The following is a 25199-nucleotide window of genomic DNA, read 5'->3' on the forward strand; positions in this document are numbered from 1 at the left end:
TGCCCCTCTCCTCCTCCTCTCCCTCTCCTCCTTTCCCTCTCCTCCCTCTCCTCCTTTCCCTCTCCTCCCTCTCCTCCTTTCCCTCTCCTGTCCATCTCCTCCTCCTGTCCCTCTCCCCCTTTCCCTCCCTCCCTCTCCTCCTTTCCCTCTCCTGTCCATCTCCTCCTCCTGTCCCTCTCCCCCTTTCCCTCCCTCCCTCTCCTCCTTTCCCTCTCCTCCCCTGCTCCTCTCCCTCTCCTGCCCTCCCTCTCCTCCTTTCCCTCTCCTCCCCTCCTCCTCTCCCTCTCCTGCCCTCCCTCTCCTCATTTCCCTCTCCTCCCTCTCCTCCTTTCCCTCTCCTGTCCATCTCCTCCTCCTGTCCCTCTCCCCCTTTCCCTCCCTCCCTCTCCTCCTTTCCCTCTCCTCCCCTGCTCCTCTCCCTCTCCTGCCCTCCCTCTCCTCCTTTCCCTCTGCTCCCCTGCTCCTCTCCCTCTCCTCCTTTCCCTCTCCTCCCCTCCTCCTCTCCCTCTCCTGCACTCCCTCTCCTCATTTCCCTCTCCTCCCTCTCCTCCTTTCCCTCTCCTGTCCATCTCCTCCTCCTGTCCCTCTCCCCCTTTCCCTCCCTCCCTCTCCTCCTTTCCCTCTCCTCCCCTGCTCCTCTCCCTCTCCTGCCCTCCCTCTCCTCCTTTCCCTCTCCTCCCCTGCTCCTCTCCCTCTCCTCCTTTCCCTCTCCTCCCCTCCTCCTCTCCCTCTCCTGCCCTCCCTCTTCTCCTTTCCCTCTCCTGTCCATCTCCTCCTCCTGGCCCTCTACTCCTCCTCTCCCTCTCCTCCTTTTCCTCTCCATCTCCTCCTCCTGCCCCTCTACTCCTCCTCTCCCCCTCCTCCTTTCCCTCTCCTCCCCTGCTCCTCTCCCTCTCCTGCCCTCCCTCTCCTCCTTTCCCTCTCCTCCCCTGCTCCTCTCCCTCTCCTCCTTTCCCTCTCCTCCCCTCCTCTCCCTCCCTCTCCTCCTTTCCCTCTCCTGTCCATCCACTCCTCCTGCCCCTCTCCCTCTCCTCTCCCTCTGCACAATTGTTTTTGCGGACTTCCTAAAAACCCACATCTGCTAAAGTCAGGGGGGGGCTAGCAGGCAGGAGGTGGGCCTGACTAAATTCTTAGTGTAAACAAACTAGACAGAGATAATTAGATCTGTGGTCCCACGACGCAGTGGGCAGCTTGTGTGTGTGTGTCTCTGTTTGGAAGTCTGCTTGCATGAGTATGTCTTCTTATTGGGTGCCTGCTTTTGTGTGTATGTATACATATGACTGTGTATTTGTGTAAGCCTGCTTGTGTGTGAGTTGTGTGTGTGTATCAAATAGTCCCCCCAGAGCTCAAAGGACAACAGCTGATCACAAGAGACCCTGGAGCCAGACTGTCCATGACTGTGACAATGATAACACTGGCTGCACCTACGGGTGGTGAGAGGAGTAAGGGATGGAGGGATGGAGGATGGCTACTGAGCTGATGATGGCTCTAGGCCAGTCATTGTAGACCTAGCATCACACACACTCCTTTAGACGAAGGACGACTCTCCGTATATACTCTCTTTGAGGAGTGTGTGTGTTTGTGTGTGAGTGTGTGTGTGTGAAGGGAGGAGGGATGCTTTGGTATCCTCTTTGATACTGTATTTTGTAACACCTGCTTGCCTGGTGTTGCATACTGAGATGACTATGGTTTATATTTTTATTCTCTCTCTCTCTCTCTCTCTCTCTCTCTCTCTCTCTCTCTCTCTCTCTCTCTCTCTCTCTCTCTCTCTCTCTCTCTCTCTCTCTCTCTCTCTCTCTCTCTCTCTCTCTCTCTCTCTCTCTCTCTCTCTCTCTCTCTCTCTCTCTCTCTCTCTCTCTCTCTCTCTCTCTCTCTCTCTCTCTCTCTCTGTCCCCCTTTCTCTCTCTCTCTCTCTCTCTCTCTGTCTCCCTCTCTCTCTCTCTCTCTCTCTCTCTCTCTCTCTCTCTCTCTCTCTCTCTCTCTGTCCTCTCTCTCTCTCTCTCTGTCTCTCTCTCTCTCTCTCTCTCTCTCTCTCTCTCTCTCTCTCTCTCTCTCTCTCTCTCTCTCTCTCTCTCTCTCTCTCTCTCTCTCTCTCTCTCTCTCTCTCTCTCTCTCTCTCTCTGTCCCCCTTTCTCTCTCTCTCTCTGTACTCCGTTTCACAAAGGTTCTCTGGAGCACGGTGCGTGTGCCGCTAATAACGTTGATGCTCTGCCAAGCCCAGCTGGTGGTGCCCGGCGCAGGGCAGTGCGTGTCTTCTCTCCACAGTCGCTCACTTCAAAAGGCTCTCCTCTGCCAAATGGGATCAGAGGACCCGCATCACAGGGACCTTAATGGCCGAAAAGAACCCTGTGTGAAGCTTATCTTGGTTTGGAGATCCAACACATCCACACCGCCGTTGTGTAGCCCGGCAGTCAGGGGATGTGGTCGGACTCAGAGCCACCGCGGCGTGCGTTGCCATGGCAACCGGAGCGCAGCGTTCCATTTCCCTCAAAACTGTTGCTGCATGAGGGCCACAAAAGTACCAGGGAAGGGTAGGGACTGCATTGAGTAGTGGTTAAACCCAGAATCTCCCAACCCCTCCTCTTCCTCCTCCATCACCAAACTATGAAGGCAGTTTATTGCCAAAATTGATGTGCAATATTTGGCAGCAATCTACCTCCATACCAAATCCCCAGCTTGTTCCAGTCTAACGCGGCTAACAGGAGCGTGACCGTGTGGCTGTGGCTGTGACTTCCTCCATCTTTTCTCTGTGGGTGATACAACTTTCCTCCTTTTCCTCCCCACCTCTCTCTCTCTCTCTCTCTCTCTCCTCTCTCTCCTGCCATCTGTAAGTAGTGGGTGAGGCGCTAGTTGTTGCTCAGACTGACGTTAGGAGGCCACACACACACACACACACACACACACACACACACACACACACACACACACACACACACACACACACACACACACACACACACACACACACACACACACACACACACACACACACACACACACACACACACACACACACACACACACACACACACACACACACACACACACACAGTAACGACTTAGGGAGGGAAAAGGAGTGATGTGAACTATATCATGTTATGTGTAAATACACCATTTTGAGTAAGTAGCCAACGCAATGTGCTTGATTTAACGGTGCAGTTGCTAGGTTTTTATGTGGTTTTATTGTTTTATTAAGTTGGTCTAATTAGTATCTCTGCTCTTATTATGCATTCATACGTGTCAGAAATATAAATATGTGTGTGCTTCTAGTCCAGGCGGAGTAGACACACAGTACACATAGCTCATTATACTGTATTCGTCCAGACAATGTTAGACCAACCCAGGGAACTCAGTGTAATTATACAGTATACTGCATTCATTCAGACAATGTTAGACCAACCCAGGGAACTCAGTGTAATTATACAGTATACTGCATTCATTCAGACACCGTTGGACCAACCCAGGGAATTCAGTGTAATTATACAGTATACTGCATTCATTCAGACAATGTTAGACCAACCCAGGGAACTCAGTGTAATTATACAGTATACTGCATTCATTCAGACAATGTTAGACCAACCCAGGGAACTCAGTGTAATTATACAGTATACTGCATTCATTCAGACACCGTTGGACCAACCCAGGGAACTCAGTGTAATTATACAGTATACTGCATTCATTCAGACAATGTTAGACCAACCCAGGGAACTCAGTGTAATTATACAGTATACTGCATTCATTCAGACACCGTTGGACCAACCCAGGGAACTCAGTGTAATTATACAGTATACTGCATTCATTCAGACACCGTTGGACCAACCCAGGGAACTCAGTGTAATTATACAGTATACTGCATTCATTCAGACAATGTTAGACCAACCCAGGAAACGCAGTGTAATTATACAGTATACTGCATTCATTCAGACAATGTTGGACCAACCCAGGGAACTCAGTGTAATTATACAGTATACTGCATTCATTCAGACAATGTTGGACCAACCCAGGGAACTCAGTGTAATTATACAGTATAGTGCATTCATTCAGACAATGTTAGACCAACCCAGGGAACTCAGTGTAATTATACAGTATAGTGCATTCATTCAGACAATGTTAGACCAACCCAGGGAACTCAGTTTAATTATACAGTATACTGCATTCATTCAGACAATGTTGGACCAACCCAGGGAACTCAGTGTAATTATACAGTATACTGCATTCATTCAGTGGCCAGTATAGTGATGCAAACACTGCATGTTTTACTGACACTGACCGTAGACATCCTCCTCCTTCTATTCCAGTCTATCAATTGTCCATGACACTACAAGGTGACCCTGGGAGGGTGTTGTCCTGGCAACCGTCTGCTACACAACTGTTGCCTGGTCACTGGACAGAGAGAAGCGCCAGGGATGCTTGGTGGACCATAGAAACAGAATGTAACAGACACTCTGTATTGTGGAGAATGGAACAAAGATGTGTTCTGGATACTTTGGAAAATCATATAAGCTTGTTATGTACATTTCCTTTGGTTCGTTCCTAACTGACAGATTCCCTTCAAATGGCCGAATGATACTTGCTCACATAATAGGAAGTGCTGCTGATTAGGAAGACCTCAACGATTCCAGTTCTATTCCATTTCTATTTCTCTTTCGGAATGCAACACTTATACCACTGAAAGGATGTTATATGTAAGGATCCAAACTTATACCACTGAAAGGATGTTATATGTAAGGATCCAAACTTATACCACTGAAAGGATGTTATATGTAAGGATCCAAACGTATACCACTGAAAGGATGTTATATGTAAGGATCCAAACGTATACCACTGAAAGGATGTTATATGTAAGGATCCAAACAAGAAAATGGGTACCATTTATGTTTTTGAAATATTTGGATTAAACAGAGATGAATAATGAATAAAACAGAAGAAGAACTGCTATCGAATGTGACATCCTATTTCTTATAAAGACGGTCCAACTAATAAACTACAGAAAAACAGCTAATAAACTACAGAAAAACAGCTAATAAACTACAGAAAAACAGCTAATAAACTACAGAAAAACAGCTAATAAACTACAGAAAACCAGCTAATAAACTACAGAAAAACAGCTAATAAACTACAGAAAAACAGCTAATAAACTACAGAAAAACAGCTAATAAACTACAGAAAACCAGCTAATAAACTACAGAAAAACAGCTAATAAACTACAGAAAAACAGCTAATAAACTACAGAAAACCAGCTAATAAACTACAGAAAAACAGCTAATAAACTACAGAAAAACAGCTAATAAACTACAGAAAAACAGAGAATGAACTACAGAAAAACAGCTAATAAACTACAGAAAAACAGCTAATAAACTACAGAAAAACAGAGAATAAACTACAAAAAACAGCTAATAAACTACAGAAAAACAGAGAATAAACTACAGAAAACCAGCTAATAAACTACAGAAAACCAGCTAATAAACTACAGAAAACCAGCTAATAAACTACAGAAAACCAGCTAATAAACTACAGAAAAACAGCTAATAAACTACAGAAAAACAGCTAATAAACTACAGAAAAACAGAGAATAAACTACAAAAAAACAGCTAATAAACTACAGAAAAACAGAGAATAAACTACAGAAAACCAGCTAATAAACTACAGAAAACCAGCTAATAAACTACAGAAAACCAGCTAATAAACTACAGAAAACAGCTAATAAACTACAGAAAACCAGCTAATAAACTACAGAAAACCAGCTAATAAACTACAGAAAAACAGCTAATAAACTACAGAAAAACAGCTAATAAACTACAGAAAAACAGCTAATAAACTACAGAAAAACAGCTAATAAACTACAGAAAACCAGCTAATAAACTACAGAAAAACAGAGAATAAACTACAGAAAAACAGCTAATAAACTACAGAAAAACAGCTAATAAACTACAGAAAAACAGCTAATAAACTACAGAAAAACAGCTAATAAACTACAGAAAACAGCTACTAAACTACAGAAAAACAGCTAATAAACTACAGAAAAACAGAGAATAAACTACAGAAAAACAGAGAATAAACTACAGAAAAACAGAGAATAAACAACAGAAAACAGCTAATAAACAACAGAAAAACAACGAATAAATTACAGAAAAAATATTTTCAAACAAAACAAGAGCTTGATTTCCTTTCAAGTGCCAACAGGTTTGTCCCTCCCAACACTTCAGCGAGCAGGCCTTTCTAATCGACCTGGCCCGGGTATCCTGGAAGGATATTTACCTCATCCCGTCAGTAGAGGATGCCTGGTTAGTCTTTAAGTGCCTTCCTCACCTTCCTAAATAAGCATGCCCCATTCAATAAAAAAAAACAGGAACAGATATAGCCCTTGGTTTTCTCCAGACCTGACTGCCCTTGACCTGCACAAAAACATCCTGTGGCGTTCTGCATTAGCATCAAATAGCCCCCGTGATATGAAACCTTTCTGGGAAGATACGAACCAATATACACAGGCAGTTCGGAAAGCTAAAGGCTAGCTTTTTCAAGCAGAAACTCAAGAAAGTTCTGGGACACTGTAAAGTCAATGGAGAATACGAGCACCTCCTCCCAGCTGCCCACTGCACTGAGGCTATGAAACACTGTCACCACTGATAATTCCACTATAATTGAGAATTTCAATAAGCATTTTTCTACGGCCGGCCATGCTTTCCACCTGGCTACCGATACCCCGGTCAACAGCCCTGCACCCCCAAAGCAACTCGCCCAAGCCTCCCCATTTCTCCTTCACCCAAATCCAGATAACTGATGTTCTGGACCCCTACAAATCAGCCGGGCTAGACAATCTGGACCAACTCTTTCTAAAATTATCTGCTGAAATTGTTGCAACCTCTATTACTAGCCTGCTCAACCTCTCTTTCTTATCATCTGAGATTCCCAAAGATTTCAAAGCAGCCACGGTCATCCCCCGCATCAATGGGGGAGACACTCTAGACCCAAACTGCTATAAACTATATCTATCCTGCCCTTTCTAAGGTCTTCAAAAGCCTTGTTAACAAGCAGATTACCGACCGCACCTCAGCCAGGCTCAAGGTCCTAAATGATATCATAACCGCCTTTGATAAGAGAAAATACTGTGCAGCTGTATTCATCGACCTGGCCAAGGCTTTCGACTCTGTCAATCACCACATTCTTATGTTCAGACTCAACAGCCTTGGTTTCTCAAATTATTGCCTCGCCTGGTTCACCAACTACTTCTCTGATAGAGTTCAGTGTCAAATCGGAGGGCCTGTTGTCCGGACCTCTGGCAGTCTCTATGGGGGTGTCACAGGGTTCAATTCTTGGGCCGACTCTCTTCTCTGTATACATCAATGATGTCGCTCTTGCTAATGGTGATTCTCTGATCCACCTTTACGCACACGACACCATTCTGTGTGCTTCTGGCCCTTCCTTGGACACTGTGTTAACTAACCTCCAGACGTGCTTCAATGCCATACAACTCTCCTTCCGTGGCCTCCAACTGCTCTTAAACGCAAATAAAACTAAATGCATGCTATTCAACCAATCATTGCCCGCACCTGCTCGCCCATCCAGCATCACTACTCTGGACGGTTCTGACTTAGAATATGTGGACAACTACAAATACCTAGGTGTCTGGTTAGACTGTAAACTCTCCTTCCAGACTCACATTAAGCATCTCCAATTCTATATTAAATCTGGAATCGGCTTCCTATTTCGCAACAAAGCATCCTTCACACATGCTGCCAAACATACCCTCGTAAAACTGACCATCCTACTGATCCTCGACTTTGGCGATGTCATTTACAAAATAGCCTCCAACTCTCTACTCAACAAATTGGATGCATTCAATCCCAGTGCGACCTGTACGCTCTCGTTGGCTGGCCCTCGCTTCATACTCGTCGCCAACCCCACTGGCTCCAGGTCATCTGCAAGTCTTTGCTAGGTAAAGCCCCGCCTTATCTTAGCTCACTGGTCACCATAGCAGCACCCACTCATAGCACACGCTCCAGCAGGTATATCTCACTGGTCTCCCACAAAGCCAGTTCCTCCTTTGGCCACCTTTTCTTCCAGTTCTCTGCTGTCAATGACTGGAACGAACTGCAAAAATCACTGAAGCTGGAGACACATATCTCCCTCACTAACTTTAAACACCAGCTGTCAGTGCAGCTCACAGATCACTGCAACTGTACATAGCCCATCTAACTACCTCATCCCCATACTGTATTTATTCATTTATCTTGCTCCTTTGCACCCCAGTATCTCTACTTGCACATTCATCTTCTGCACATCCTACCATTCCAGTGTTTAATTGCTATATTGTAATTACTTCGCCACCATGGCCTATTTATTGCCTTACCTCCCTTTTCTTACCTCATTTACACACAATGTACATAGACTTTTTTTCTACTGTATTATTGACTGTATGTTTGTTTATTCCATTTGTAACTCTGTGTTGTTGTATGTTTCGAACTGCTTTGCTTTATCTTGGCCAGGTCGTAGTTTTAAATGACAACTTCTTCTCAACTAGCCTACCTGGTTAAATAAAGGTGAAAAAAATATTTTTAAAACCGTTTCTATCAATACCATACTATTTAAAATAATTTCTATAATTTTTCATCCACATATTTTGTCATTTATTTTATTAAATGAGATAATCTTAAGGGATCTGCGTCCCATATTTAGTGTCTACTTTTGGCCTCTACTTAGGGAATACGGAATAGGATGCTATTTGGGCCGCGGACATGGTGGAATACAGTATATCACTGTTGAATATATCACTGGCTTATAAATAGAACACCCTAATGAAGTAATTTATCAAGCCTGGTACAGAGCCCATTGGACATTATTATTTATTACTTAGCAGAAGTTCTAGTCTGGTGCGATATGTCAATATGCGCTATGCCTAATTAATCAATCCATGAACATACAGAATCAAAACAATGGAAAAACATCCAGCATTTAACCTCTATGTGCATTTCATTCATCTTTGCATACATGAATAACAGCGTTGTTGTTTTGTCTCGTTCCTAAGCCAAGGGGAATTGAAAGAAAACATGTGCCACTGCATTAAGGGGAGGTATGTGACAATAGGGCTTTCTCTGGCAAGACATCAGAGCAGATTGCTACACCAAATGAATGCAGTTAACTGTGCATTGGATTATAAGATTGAAAAAGACTTATAGGGCCTCCAGTGTCTTTGCTTTCTAGACAGTATTTGACATGCATGCATTCTAATTAAGGGGTTACAGTTTCCATGTAGAACAGAAGTACAGTAGGGCATGCCATCATATGATGCCTTGTGCATATCAATTCATTAGCATATATGACATTGTGTCTCTGACATTGTGTTACTGCCTTTTCTCATTGCATCTGTCTCCTTGAAGATTCACCATGGAGCTACTGCCATTTTATAACCAAACAGAGGAAGCAGACAGGAAAGAGACACAAAACAGAAAAACACAGACATACGTCTCCCCGGAGACTTCGTATCGTCCCCGCGAAATTAAATAATTGGCGGTTTCAGACAAATGGATACAGAGAGAGACCTTGAATGACCATGCCTGAGCTCCACTTATGTTTTTTCACTTTCAAATCACCTCATCGTCGCTGGCATTTTTGGACGGCTCCCCAGAAAAAAGCAGAGGCCATCATTTCCGTCCAATTTGCTCTCTCGCTCTCTCTCCGCACACTGACAGATTGTCATATTTTGGCAGGGTTCCCGGCGGACAGAGGGAGAGAGGAGGCGAGTGAAGGAGTGCAGAGAAAGGACCATTACCATCCACACAGTCTCATTAGAGAGCATTTAGACCCAGGAACTCCAGGCTCAAAGCTCCAGACATTGGGCTACTGCCCAGCCTCGATGCCCTCCCAGAGAGCATCTCACCTGGGCTAAAGCCCCTGCCATCCGGCCCTGTTACCCACTAACTATTTCATTACATTCCTATAATGTACATTTCATTGCTTCATGAATCATGTCATGGATATAAAATGGACCACTTCATCCACCATGGCTTACAATCTGCCTGTACTAGAAAGATCACAACACATGATAAATGTAGCAATATCATTTACAATGTCCTGTCCATTTGGTCATTGAGACACCAGGGCAATAAAGCATGTTTGTTCGTGCACGCAGAGCATAAGGAAGATTTAGCCGTTTCAACCATACCGTCATGAATCCTTCCAGTAGGCCCGAGTCTGGTTTGGGCGGGGCTTGTAGGCGTTCCATGGACCATTTCTCGATGATGGACGACACCTGAGAGTTTTCCGTGTTTAGGATCCGGAAACCCGTCATGTTGACTCCGCTGTACCGATACGGCTCCATATCCAGGGCGAAAAGGTCCTAAAATAACAAAAATGGCTATGTTCATGCTTTTATACTTTATAAAAATATAATAAACATGTCATAAACATGTAACAAGCACTTCATTAGTGTAGTATGGTATTACTGATTCTATATAGGGATTGTGTCCGTAGATTGAGATGCAAGGAGATCATTTATTGCCCATCATTGATTCTAAAGTGCTGACCGCACACCTGTTCTCACGCTAAATTAAAACTGCGTTCTGGAGCCAGATTTAAGGGCGAGAGAGATTACCGGGGTACGTTCTGAAGTATTTTCAGGAAGCATTTCATCTCATTCGCCAAGACAGTGGACTTGATTAAGCTAACGTTTTCAAGGGTAACAGACAGGGCCTTCGTGCGTGGCCACACGTCTGGCTTATGAAGGCAGATGCCAATGGGTTGTATAAGTGTACAAGGGCAAATAAGTCTAAGGGCAAAACAAGCCCCTGGATACCAGTTATATTGCAGCATTGGCCAGCAGTACCGCCACTTCCTTGCCAAACTGACCTATGTTGTTGGAACAGGCAGGAGCCCAGACGAACAAGTAACAGCATGCCTCTGACACAGTAACAGCATGCCTCTGCCTCTGTTTGCCCATAACAACAGATTTAGGGTCAGTATTTCTCCACCCTTGTCCTACCCTTATCTATAATTTTCCAAACAGCACAACAGATTTAGGGTCAGTCTTTCTCGACCCTTGTCCAAACCTTATCCATAATGTTCCAAACAGCACAACAGGCAGAGTTGTTGTCAGGGTCATGATGTACTGAGACGGTAATAGCCTCGTCTGAGCTGTTATGTACGCTCTGAATCTCTCATTCTCTCTCTCTCCATCCAGGAAAGTCAGGCTTTTCATCCAGTGAGAACAGCGGGACTCTTTGTAGTGGATGGATCAAAATAACTTTGGAGAACTTAAATCGCCGCCTTGAGTCAGAATAGACGAGCATATCGAACAGCTTTATTTTTTTCATGATCAAAACTCTTAGAGGCTTTGGACAACAGATTGGGGAAGGGTAGAGAATGGCTAAGCATCGTTTAGAGAGGAAACAAAAGGGTATCAATGAAAAAGTCTAGACTGAGACTTAGACAGATACAATCTTTTTCAACCCTGGAATAGAATAGTCTTTAAAGGGTTTTGTCTATAACTGTTTTGACATTTATTTACAGTATCTTCAATAACACAATATTAATGTATTAATTGCCACCAGGACCAAGTATTTAAGTGGCAGTATAAAGAATATGATTATGTGATATCTACTGTAAGGTGTCCATATTAGGACGGCATCAGGCATCTGCAACTTACATTGATACCTTCCTAATATGGGCAACGTATTGATCAGGAAGAAAACTCAGTATAGACGGGTTAGCTGACCATGTCACAAAAACTATGAGCAGGTTTCAATGGGGCAGAATGTGTTGTTGTGATCTTGAATGGCCAGATATATAGTATTATTCTGCCATGTGGGGAATCGTAGGTGGCTCATTTCAGCTCGTTTCATCTTGATACCATGTCTTATTTTCAGGTGTTTTGATTGACGTCACGTCTAGGCTACTATGGCAAAAATAATTGCTAGCTAGCTAACCAACAACTGTAACAATGTATGTGTGCGATAACAAGTGCTCATTGTGCAAATGTATTTATGTTTTCAAGAACATTGGATATGAAATACAGTTTAAATGTCGTCATCAATTTAAAGCCAATCGAGTCTGTTTTGCCCCATAGTTTTTGTTGCTGAACAACCAACCCGTCTATAACTGTAAGGTGCTGGTAAACGTACCAGGGTGGTGAAGATGTAGTGGTAGTACTCGGTCATCATTCCCATGGCTAGAGCCTGTAGGAAAACAACAATACTGACTATGGTCAAAGTGCCAACACAAATATACAGCATGTGTGAGTGCAGAGTAGACAAACATTTTTTGGGACCAAATTACTTTCGATAAGTCAATATGCTAAACACATTTGGGGAATATCCTATTAACGTCTTAAGTATTATTTTGGCAACACACAGAGCAGATAATCAGAGCAATTTTTTTAGAGTCATGATTCAGCAAGCCTTTGTGGTGGGTGTTTCACATTAAGAGGCAATGTTGGTGGCCATGCTGTATATAATTAGTAAACTGAACAGATGTCATCTACTCTGCCCGGAAACGGGTATTTTGGTGACGGATATACACACTTCTCATTAAGAATGTGGCTTAATCGTAATGTCTCAAACATGGCTGCGAGCTGAGGCAGAGTTGCTAATTAAAACTATATTGTGGCATAGAGCATCCATTATGGAAGCACAGTAATAGAACTCTAATATTCTAAAAGAAGATGAACGAGGAAAATTAAATATCCAAATGAGTTGGTTGCAGATATAAAGGAATTGAATAACCTAAGGAATTGAATAACCTAAGGAATTGAATAACCTAAGGAATTGAATAACCTAAGGAATTGAATAACCTAAGGAATTGAATAACCTAAGGAATTGAATGACGGTGCTGGACCTTAAAACATAGTATAAGTAATAACTATTCAATGAGTGACTCATTATTATGGAGATAATTCATATAAAGAACTCTAACAAGGTCTAAGAATAACAAAGTACAACATGTATCTTGCCTAACTGACCTGTTTCAGGATCCAGGCAGCCATTTCATGGCCGCAGTCAAAGATCACGTGGAACTCCTTTGCTTTCTTCATCTCTTTCAGAAGTGGCTTGGCATCCTTGGTCTCCGCCGGCAACTGTCGGATCTTCAAACGAATGTTGTATCGGGATGGCGCCTTGATCAGCTCCTGCAACCGAATAAGACCTGCAGACCAAAAATGTACACCTTATACAAGAGTGACAGGTATTAGAAAAAATGTGTATGCAATGGAAATGAATAGAAGAGTGGCATTGGTAAGGCATACAGTTCAGATACAACCCAGCAGAATTGGTTATGTGAACATTCCCAGAACATATGGTCAGGGCGTGAGTTGGGGTGGGCAGTCTATGTTCTATTTTCTATAATTTGGGATTTCTGTGTTTGGCCTGGTATGGTTCTCAATCAGAGGCAGCTGTCAATCGTTGTCCCTGATTGAGAACCATACTTAGCTAGCCTGGTTTCACCTTTGAGTTGTGGGTGATTATTTTCCGTTTCAGTGTTTGCACCATTCGGGACTGTTTCGGTTTTCATTTTGATTCTCTTGTTCTTTTGTATTTTGTATTCAGTCTCATTAAATTATATTATGGATACGTACCACGCTGCACATTGGTCCTCACCTTCTTCCTCCACCAACGGCCATTACACAAACTTTGTGGAAATGAATATGTGTCATTCTCAAAACTTTTGGCCACAAACTGTACATACTGCAGTTGTATGAGTGAGGAAGGTAGCACCGGGATCTTCACCTGAACTCATCCCAGAAGATCCCTACTCCAGTGTAATCTCAGATGATCCCTACTCTGGGGTAATCCCAGAAGATCCCTACTCCAGTGTAATCTCAGATGATCCCTACTCTGGGGTAATCTCAGAAGATCCCTACTCCAGTGTAATCTCAGATGATCCCTACTCTGGGGTAATCTCAGATGATCCCTACTCTGGGGTAATCCCAGAAGATCCCTACTCCAGTATAATCTCAGATGATCCCTACTCTGGGGTAATCCCAGAAGATCCCTACTCCAGTGTAATCTCAGATGATCCCTACTCTGGGGTAATCCCAGAAGATCCTTACTCCAGTGTAATCTCAGATGATCCCTACTCTGGGGTAATCCCAGAAGATCCTTACTCCAGTGTAATCTCAGATGATCCCTACTCTGGGGTAATCCCAGAGGATCCCTACTCCAGTGTAATCTCAGATGATCCCTACTCTGGGGTAATCCCAGAAGATCCCTACTCCAGTGTAATCTCAGATGATCCCTACTCTGGGGTAATCCCAGAAGATCCCTACTCCAGTGTAATCTCAGATGATCCCTACTCTGGGGTAATCCCAGAAGATCCCTACTCCAGTGTAATCTCAGATGATCCCTACTCTGGGGTAATCTCAGATGATCCCTACTCCAGTGTAATCTCAGATGATCCCTACTCTGGGGTAATCTCAGATGATCCCTACTCCAGTGTAATCTCAGATGATCCCTACTCCAGTGTAATCTCAGATGATCCCTACTCTGGGGTAATCTCAGATGATCCCTACTCCAGTGTAATCTCAGATGATCCCTACTCTGGGGTAATCTCAGATGATCCCTACTCCAGTGTAATCTCAGATGATCCCTACTCTGGGGTAATCCCAGAAGATCCCTACTCCAGTGTAATCTCAGAAGATCCCTACTCCAGTGTAATCTCAGATGATCCCTACTCTGGGGTAATCCCAGAAGATCCCTACTCCAGCCATCTGTCCCTTATCTGTTTTGGTTCGTACAAACACTTCGGAGGCATTAAGCGGAAAATCTTTCTGGGAGAGAGCAACGTTTGGGAAACACTGTCAGGGCCGATGTTTGAGGGGCTGTGGATAATGTCTATCCTCAGACAGCTGTGTGTGAATATTTTATCCTCTCCGATAGTTCTTCCCGCCAGATGTCAGATAGACTCCAATCACATAATGTCCTGGAGCATGAAGATGTGTGATTACAGTCCAAAGGTGTGTGTGTGTGTGTGTGTGTGTGTGTGTGTGTGTGTGTGTGTGTGTGTGTGTGTGTGTGTGTGTGTGTGTGTGTGTGTGTGTGTGTGTGTGTGTGTGTGTGTGTGTGTGTGTGTGTGTGTGTGTGTGTGTGTGTGTGTGTGTGTGTGTGTGTGTGTGTGTGTCTGTGTGTGTCTGTGTCTGTGTGTGTCTGTGTCTGTGTCTGTGTCTGTGTCTGTGTCTGTGTCTGTGTCTGTGTCTGTGTCTGTGTCTGTGTCTGTGTCTGTGTCTGTGTCTGTGTCTGTATCTGTGTGTGGGCCACATCATCCAGGTTTTCTAACCCCGACTCTGTCACTGTGAGAGTTGGAGGTGGTGTGTTACACTAAAAAACACTCCCCTTAAGGAGGAGGAACCTCTAACACCTCCCTCAGAATCCTTTGTGAGGGAATCAATACATGCCAGTGGGAGTTGTTGTGGTGGGAGTGATGATAAATGGATGCATCCAAAATGGAACCCTATTCTCTTAAGAGCCCTATGGGCCCTGGTCTAAAGTAGTGTACTATATAAAGAATAGGGAGCCATTTGGGACACACAAATGAGGAAGAGTGGTACAGTGGCCAATTAGATGACTCTTTGTAGTGGACGTTGAGTTGGACCATTTACTGTGCACTTAGCCAAGGTTAATATACTCTCCCCATGCTACAGTGGCGGCTCCGGCTCTCGACAAAGAGAAATGTGTGTGACAGAGACATGGTCAGAAAAGGTATTAGCATTTACTGAGGCAGTCACCAGGAGAATCCTGAATGTCAATTTATTATGGTAAATAGGTCTTATTGAATCTACGCACTCATGGTACACTCAGATAAAAGGGTTTTCGGCTGTCCCCATAGGAGAACCCTTTTTGGTTCCCGGTGGAAAGGGTTCTACATGGAACTTAAAGGGTTCTAACTGGAACCAAAAGGGTTCTTCAAAAGGTTATATTATCCTATGGGGACAGCCAAATAACCATTTTAGGTTCTAGATAGTACTTTTTTTTCTAAGAGTGTAAAAGGTAAAAATCCCTAATCAACCTCTAACCCCAATGCTCTTGTGTAGAACAAATCGGATTGAATAGTTGTAATCAAAATGGTACCGGTTCTATATTTCCCTCTGAAAGGCCAGTAGGGCCTATGGATCAATAGGCTGGGGACACCTCATGTCCCCAGTGTAGTAAAAAGAGGTGGGCAAGTAAGGTAATATTTCTTTCACTTTAAAATGTATGCCAAACAAAAAACATTGATTTAAAGGATTAACAAGCCATACAAATCCATGCACAATAAATGCTTTTAACAATTTCCACTGATAAATTTGCTAAAACTAATTTAGTTGAAGAACGGTGCAGATACAAACTTTGGTAGCGGGATTAGGTTAAAATCTCTCAGGTTTTAATGTGATCAGTTTTTCCATTTTTCCCCCCCCCAAAATCTGCTCCAAAATAACTATCAAAGATAGAATGGGGTGGCAGGTATGACTTGAGCTTGAACAAATCTATTTTGGTTATTGGGCTACAGTGAAGTGGATTTACACTCGGTAACAGAACCACGGTAATGGAATTACATCATGGGTCCCTGATCTGTACTACAGAAATTCACAATTATGGATATGAATGTCATTCTCCTCATGTTTCCACAGCACAGTAGAGTACAATATACTGTAGTCTACTTTTCTTTACTGTACGATCCAAACTTGCGAAACATACGTCTATGGCAGGTTCAGATTTGGCCCAGTCCCGTCCATCTGTGGAATAACCCATTTTCAACGCTCATGGGATGTCCGACGGTGCTCAGTGGGTGAGTAAGATGGTTACACTAAATGGAAAGAGAGGGGGCTCATCCAGACAGACTTTTTTAACACTCTTGGTTTGACCACCAGATGTACATTTTAGCAGATTCTCTTATCCAGAGCAATTGACAGAAGTTAATGCATACATTTACCTACTGGCCCCCCATGGGAATCAAACCCACAATTCTGGCATTACAAGGCCCATGCTCTACCAACTGAGCCACACGGGACAGAAGACAGAAACACAAAAAAATGATTGTAAGAGCTGAACATAACAGCATGCCAGTGGACGGGAGGACTAAGGTTTGTGACTTCTATGATTTCCCATTGTAGCCAATTCAGTTCTAGTAATTCTGCTACTGATGTTTTTGGTCATTTTGTTACCTGATTTGGTAATGGAATTATGAGTTTTAATCACTTAATAATTCATAACCAAAATTATAAAATGACTAACTAATTGGTAGGTCTGCCATTACTTGTTACTACTGTGAACTTTCGTCATCCTCTTTCCTCATGAGGGTATTGGGTATTTGGTAATGGAATTGAAAGGCACTAGGATTAATATTCACATGGAAAAGTCCACCGACCCATTCTAAAAGGATTTCAGAACCAACACTCAGTGTGTTTTGGCCAACATGTCTCCGGACCTACTCATTATCACAGTCCTACCCTGGATCTAGTTTTGTCCCATGGAATAAATACTGTGGATCTAAATGTTTTTTTTTCTCATAATCCTGGACTATTGGACGACCATTTTATTATGTTTGCAATCACAACAAATAGCACTGAGACTGCAGCCGTGAAGGTGGTGAATGACCTTTTATTAATAGCGTCGGACGAAGGCTCTGCATCTTTCCTAGTTCTTCTAGACCTTAGTGCTGCTTGTGACAACATCAATCACCACATTCTTTCAAAGGAATTGGAAACCCTAATTGGTCTACGTGGACAAGTTCTTGCCTGGTTTGGATCTTATCTGTCGGAAAGATATCAGTTTGTCACTGTGCATGGTTTGTCCTCTGACAAATCAATTGTACGTTTTGATGTTCCTTAAGGTTCCATTTTAGGACCACTATTGTTTTCAATATATATTCTGCCTCTTGGTGATGTCATTCGGAAACACATTGTCAACTTTCACTGCTATGCGGACGACACACAGCTGTACATTTCGATGAAACATGGTGAAGCCCCAAAATCGTTTTCAGACATAAGGAAGTGGATGGTGGCATTTTTTAAAAACGTTTAAACTCTGACAAAACAGAGATGCCAGTTCTGGGTTCCAAGAAATAAAGAGATGTGCTGTTGGATATGACAATTCATCTTGATGGTTGTGACCTGTGACCTCTGTGTCACTCTAGACTCTGATCTCTCTTTAGACGAACATATGAAGAACATTTCAAGGACTGCTTTTTTTCCATCTTCGCGACATTGCAAAAGTCTGAAATGTTTTGTTAAAAAAATGTGTCAGAAAAGCTAATCCATAATCCATGCTTTTGTCACTTCTAGATTAGACTACTGTAATGCTCTACTCTCCAGCTACCCGGATAAAGCACTAAATATACTTCTGTTTCTGCTAAACATGGCTGCTATAATCTTGAATACATCCCAAAAATGTGCTCATATTACTCAAGTGATCATGTTACTCCAGTGCTAGCCTGGCCTCCGGTTAAGGGTAAGGGTGATTCAAAGTTTTACTGCTAACCTACAAAGCATTACACGGGCTTGCTCCTACCTATCTCTCCGTTTTGGTCAAGCCATACATACCTACACGTACGCTATGGTCACAAGACGCAGGCCTCCTTATTGTCCCTAGAAATTCTAAGGAAACAGCTGGAGGCAGATTTTTAGAGCTCCATTTTTATGGAATGGTCTGCCTACCCATGTGAGAGACGCAGACTCGGTCTCAACCTTTAAGCCTTTACTGAAGACTCATCTCTTCAGTGGGTCATATGACGGAGTGTAGTCTGTCCCAGGAGTGCGAAGGTGAACGGCAAGGCACTGGAGCAACGAACTGCCCTTACTGTCTCTGCCTAGCCACTGTGATTCACTGCCTGTGACCCTATTAAGGTGGCTGAGTCACTGGCTTACTAGTTCTCTTCCATGCTGTCCCTAGGAGGGGTGCGTCACTTGAGTGGGTTGAGTCACAGACGTGATCTGGGTCCGGTTTTGCCCCCTCAGTCTTGTGCGGTGGAGGAGATCTTTGTGGGCTATACTCACCCTCTAGTGGTGTGGAGGCTGTGCTTTTGGCAAAGTGGGTGGGGAAATATCCTGCCTCTAGTATCTATACTGCAATAGTCTATGTGCGGGGGGGCTAGGGCCAGTCTGCTATATCTAATGTAATTATCCTGTCTATTTGGTGTCCTGTGTGAATTTAAGTATGCTCCCTCTAATTCTCTCTGTCTCCCTCTCTCCCTCCCCTCTCGGAGGACCTGAGCCCTCGGATAATACCTCAGGACTACCTGGCCTGATGACTCCTGGCTGTCCCCAGTCCACCAGGTCATGCTGCTGCTCCAGTTTCAACTGTTCTGCCTGCGGCTATGGAACCCTGACCTGTTCACCGGATGTGCTACCTTGTCCCGGTCCTGCTGTTTTCGACTCTCTCTCTCTACCGCACCTGCTGTCTCGACCTCTGAATGCTTAGCTAATAAAAGATAAATGACATTTACTCCTGAGGTACTGACCTGTTGCACCCTCTACAACCACTGTGATTATTATTTGATCCTGCTGGTCATCTATGAACGTTTGAACATCTTAAAGAAGAATTTGGCCTTAATGGTCATGTACTCTTATAATCTCCACCCAGCACTGCCAGAAGAGGACTGGCCACCCCTCAGAGTCTGGTTGCTCTCTATGTTTCTTCCTAGGTTTGTGCATTTCTATGGAGTTTTTCCTAGCCCTCATACATTTGCATTGCTAGCTGTTTGGGGTTTTAGACTGGGTTTCTACATAGCACATTGTGACATCTGCTGATGTAAAAATGGCATTATAAATACATTTGATTGATTGATTAAAGGCAATATTTCTTAAACTCACAGAAAGTAAACAATATCTCCAAAACATAATATGCTGTAAGTGTTGATAGTATACTGAACAGAAATATAAAAGCAACATGTAAAGTGTTGGTCCCTTGTTTTATGAGCTGAAATAAAAGATCTCAGAAATTTTAAATACGCACAAAATGAGTATTTCTCTCAAATTTTGTGCATTTCTTTGTTGTCATGACTCTTCTGTGAGGATCCGAAGGATCAGGTTACAGTGGGTCAGCTCTACAGCGCCCTCCCTCTCCCACAGAGGGAAGGATGGAGTTGGCCAGTTTTATGATGGTCGTAAATACCTTGCAGAAACTCTGCCTTTGGGCTCTGCAGGATTGAGGGGAAGTAACCCTTTTGTTACAAGGCGATTCCTCCTGCCAAACCTACAACATTCAACAGTTGATAATGACACAATATTCCTAACACAAATCATGTGGGAAACGGTCGGTGGGGCTTGAAACAATATTGTCAAATAAGTCGTTGTTTGTGATATCTTTAAGGACAGTATAACAAATAATGGTAACTCTACAAATGTATACGCCCCAGTTATCAGATTTACGTCTAAATGTTGTGGAACTTATTTGATTAAATATTAAACTATTTGTAAGAAGATGAAATGTGATTTTAGCCTTCTAAATGAGATCATTGTTTTTCATGTAAAGTTTGACCAAGTCAGTAACCACGCCCACGTGAGCACAGACCTTGTGACAATGTGATGGAACCGCTCTCCAAGGTGAGGGCATAAAAATAAAAATACCTCTAACAAAATTTACATTAGACCAGAAAACGTGGAGCTGTGGCTACACGTTGAAATGGTTGCCATTTAAATAGAGACCCGCGTGATTGACAGTGTGAGCTGAAAAGTATGAAATGGTTAGAAACTCTGAAACTTTCAACAGAGAAGAAGAAAATCTCAACCAGACCAGACAGCGTGAAGCGGTAGCTACACGGCTGAGAAACAATATAAAACTAAAGACCAGCCGAAGTACAGCGTGAGCTGGATATGGCAAAATGGTTTGAAACTACAATACCAGAAAATGGTAAGACCCTCTGAAACTCTCTCTCTCGAAGAAGAAGAAGACTACACAGGAACATTTAGTCTGCAGCTGTTTATGCACTGTTTGCCTAGGAAACTCAACCGAAGACAAGAGACAAAGAACAATTTCCTCTCACCATTATAGGAATTTCTAGGGTATCTATTCTAAACAAACAGACAAGGCCAGCTGGACACTGCGTGGTGCACCTCTGAAAGATCCGTTCTAATAGATACTCCAAGACCAAGAAGCTACGACTACTAAGTACATTGTGACCTTTGATGGACAACCAGAGACTTACACAACCAGAGACTTCTGATGAACTACTCTCCATAGATGGACCAGATGATTTCAACAGAGAGATGGCAAGGACATACAGTACAAGCTTAAATATGTGTTGCAATTCTAAATTCGAATGAGAGGTTGTTAGGGTGCTAAATATCCATATATACGATGAGCGTATTATTCAACTGTATGTACGATAGTTGAATTCCTTTGTCTCTTCCCCTCCCACTGCATCATGTTAGTAACCAATGTATAATCTATCCTGTGTGTGTGGTTATTTAATTCTGTATGATTATTTAGTTAGTTAGTAAATAAATAATTATGCCAATTTGTGTATCATTGATTCATCATGGAGACTAGAGTTCACGCAGTCTCAGAATGAGACTGATGAGGTAATAATTATAATTAATGGATGGAAGTCAACAACGTTCAGAATGAGACTGATGAGGTAATAATTATAATTAATGGATGGAAGTCAACAACGTTCAGAATGAGACTGATGAGGTAATAATTATAATTAATGGATGGAAGTCAACAACGTTCAGAATGAGACTGATGAGGTAATAATTATAATTAATGGATGGAAGTCAACAACGTTCAGAATGAGACTGATGAGGTAATAATTATAATTAATGGATGGAAGTCAACAACGTTCAGAATGAGACTGATGAGGTAATAATGATAATTAACTGATGACTGGTATAACGATATATCTTTAATTTAATTGAATCATTGTAATAATTAAACATAGTTAATTGATTTGCTAAAATTATTGTCATTGCATTAATGGCAGCAACATCATGACATTGTTTACATTCCTGTTAGTGAGCATTTCTCCTTTGCCAAGATTATCCATTCAACCTACACGTGTGGCATATCAAGAAGATGATTAAACAGCACACGCATTACACAGGTGCACCTTGTGCTGGGGACAATAAAATGCTACTCTAAATGTGCTGCTTTGTCACACAACGCAATGCCACAGATATCTCAAGTTTTGAGGGAGCATGCAATTAGTTATGCTGACTGCAGGAATGTCCACCAGAGCTGTTGCCAGAGAATTGAATGCTAATTTCTCTACCATAAGCCACCTCCAACGTCATTTTAGAGAATTTGGCAGAATTTGGCAACCAGCCTCACAACCGCAGACCACTTATAACCATGCCAGCCCAGAACTTCTACATCCAGGTTCTTCACCTGCGGGATTGTCTGAAACCAGCCTCCCAGACAGCTGATGAAACTGTGGGTTTGCACAACCGAAGAATTTCTGCACAAACTGTCAAAACCGTCTCAGGGAAGCTCAACTGCGTGCTCGTTGTCCTCACCAGGTTCTTAACCTGACTGCAGTTTGGCATCGTAACCGACATCAGTGGGAAAATGCTCACATTTGATGGCCACTGGCATGCTGGAGAAGTGAGCTCTTCAGACAGCGTACATGATGTTGAGTGGGAGAGCAGTTTGTTGATGTCAATGTTGTGAACACAGTGCCACATGGTGGCGGTGGAGTTATGTATGTATGGGCAGGCAACAGCATGTTCCAGATCCAGCCAATATCCGGCAACTTTCCAAAGGCCACACTCACCAGCCTGATCAACTCTATGCGAAGGAGATGTGTCGTGCTGCATAAGGCAAATGATGGTCACACCAGATACCGACTGGTTTTCTCATCCATGCCCCAAATTATATTTAAGATGGAAAATGGTTGAAAATCATATATAGTGTATTCATTAAGTATTTATACCCCTTCACCTATTCCACATTTTGTGCTATTTTTTTCCCTCACACATTTTTCTTAAATATTTTTTTAGGCAAGTCAGTTAAGAACAAATTCTTATTTTCAATGACAGCCTAGGAACAGTGGGTTAACTGCCTGTTCAGGGGCAGAATGACAGATTTGTACCTTGTCAGCTCAGGGATATGAACTTGCAACCTTTCGGTTACTAGTCCAGCACTCTAACCACTAGGCTACACACAATAACACAGAATTACAAACTGAAAACATGTTTTTAGACATTTTTGTACATTTGGTTGTTGGTCATTGCTAGACAGTCATTTTCCAGTAGAATAGATTTCCAAGCAAATTTCAGTCAAACCTGTAACTAGGCCACATAGGAACATTTAATGTCATCTTGTTATGCAACTCTAGTTTGTACAGTTTGAAGTCGGAAGTTTAAATACACTTTAGCCAAATACAAACTCAGTTTTTCACAATTCATGACATTTAATCCTAGTAAAAATCCCCATGCTTAGGTCAGTTAGGATCACCACTTTATTTTAGGAATGTAAAATGTCAGAATAATAAGTAGAGAGAATTGTATTTCTTTCATCACTTTCCCAGTCGGTAAGCAGTTTACATACACTCAATTAGTATTTGGTAGCATTGCCTTTAAATTGTTTAACTTGGGTTAAACGTTTTCGGCTAGCCTTCCACAAGCTTCCCACAATAAGTTGGGTGAATTTTGGCCCATTCCTCCTAACAGAGCTGGTGTAAATGAGTCAGGTTTTAAGACCTCGATGCTCGCACACGCTTTTTTTCAGTTCTGCCCACAAATTTCCTATAGGATTGAGGTCAGGGCTTTGTTATGGCCACTCCAATACCTACTTTGTTGTCCTTAAGCCATTTTGCCACAACTTTGGAAGTATGCTTGGGTTCATTGTCCATTTGGAAGACCCATTTGCTACCAAGCTTTAACTTCCTGGCTGATGTCTTGAGCTGTTGCTTCAATATAGCCACATGATTTTCTTTCCTCATGAAGCCATCTATTTAGGTGAAATCCACCGTCACTCCAGCAGCAAAGCACCCCCACAACATGATGCTGCCACCCCTGTGCTTCACGGTTGGGATGGTGGTGTTCTTCGGATTGCAAGCCTCCCCGTTTTCCTCCAAACATAACGATGGTCATTATGGCCAAACAGTTCTGTTTCTGTTTCATCAGACCAGAAGACATTTCTCCAAAAAGTACGAACTTTGTCCCCATGTGCAGTTGCAAACCGTAGTCTGGCTTTTTTATGTCGATTTTGGAGCAGTGGCTTCTTCCTTGCTGAGTGGCCTTTCAGGTTATGTCGATATAGGACTCGTTTTACTGTGGATATAGATACTTTTGTACCCGTTTCCTCCAGCATCTTCACAAGGTCCTTACTGTTGTTCTGGGATTGATTTGCAGTTTCGCACCAAAGTACATTTATCTCTAGGAGACATAACAGGTCTCCTTCCTGAGCGGTATGATGGCTGTGTGGTCCAATGGTGTTCATACTTGCATACTATTGTTTTTACAGATGAACGTGGTACCTTCAGGTGTTTGGAAATTGCTCCCAAGGATGAACCAGACTTGTTGAGGTCTATAATTTATTTCTGAGGTCTTGGCTGATTTATTTAGATTTTCCCATGATGTCAAGCAAAGAGGCACTGAGTTTGAAGGTAGGCCTTGAAATACATCCACAGGTACACCTCGAATTGACTCAAATTATGTCAATTAGCCCATCAGAAGCTTCTAAAGCCATGACATCATTTTCTGGAATTTTCCAAGCTGTTTAAAGGCACAGCCAACTTAGTGTATGTAAACTTCTGACCCACTGGAATTGTGATTATGAATTACTGTCACGTTCTGACCATCGTTCGTGTGTGTTTTCCTTGTTTTAGTGTTGGTCAGGACGTGAGCTGGGTGGGGATTCTATGTTGTGTGTCTGGTTTGTCTATTTCTATGTTTGGCCTGACATGGTTCTCAATCAGAGGCAGGTGTTAGTCATTGTCTCTGATTGGGAACCATATTTAGGTAGCCTGTTTTGTGTTGGGTTTTGTGGGTGATTGTTCCTGTCTTTCTGTTTGTGGCACCAGATAGGACTGTTTTGGTTTTTCCACGTTTCTTGTTTTGTAGATTGTTGTACTTTCATCTTTATTAAAGATGTACAAAACTAACCACGCTGCATTTTGGTCCGCCTCTCTTTCACCAGAAGAAAACCATTACAATTACAAGTGAAATAATCTGACTGTAAACAATTGTTGGAAAAATGACTTGCACAAAGTCGCCGATGTCAAGCATACCCATAACATGATGCAGCCACCACCATTCTTGAAAATATGAAGTGGTACTCAGTGATATCTTGTGTTGG

The 25199-nt window shown here is 42.8% G+C and overlaps 1 protein-coding gene across 2 annotated transcripts in view; it reads right to left on the bottom strand.

Annotated features, from left to right (window-relative positions):
• LOC123990547 (glutamate receptor ionotropic, kainate 2-like) overlaps positions 1-25199 on the bottom strand; it is a 177407-nt gene that overhangs the window by 93264 nt on the left and 58944 nt on the right. For both annotated transcript variants that reach the window (XM_046291142.1, XM_046291143.1), the window contains exons 6-8: positions 12953-13134; positions 12117-12170; positions 10163-10336 (exon numbers count right to left, since the gene is read on the bottom strand). In XM_046291142.1, coding sequence (XP_046147098.1) covers positions 10163-10336; positions 12117-12170; positions 12953-13134 — 410 coding nt within the window. The remainder of the gene's footprint in view (positions 1-10162; positions 10337-12116; positions 12171-12952; positions 13135-25199) is intronic.

The sequence above is a fragment of the Oncorhynchus gorbuscha genome, linkage group LG12 (assembly GCF_021184085.1).
Source record: "Oncorhynchus gorbuscha isolate QuinsamMale2020 ecotype Even-year linkage group LG12, OgorEven_v1.0, whole genome shotgun sequence".
NCBI classification, from domain to species: Eukaryota; Metazoa; Chordata; class Actinopteri; order Salmoniformes; family Salmonidae; genus Oncorhynchus; species Oncorhynchus gorbuscha.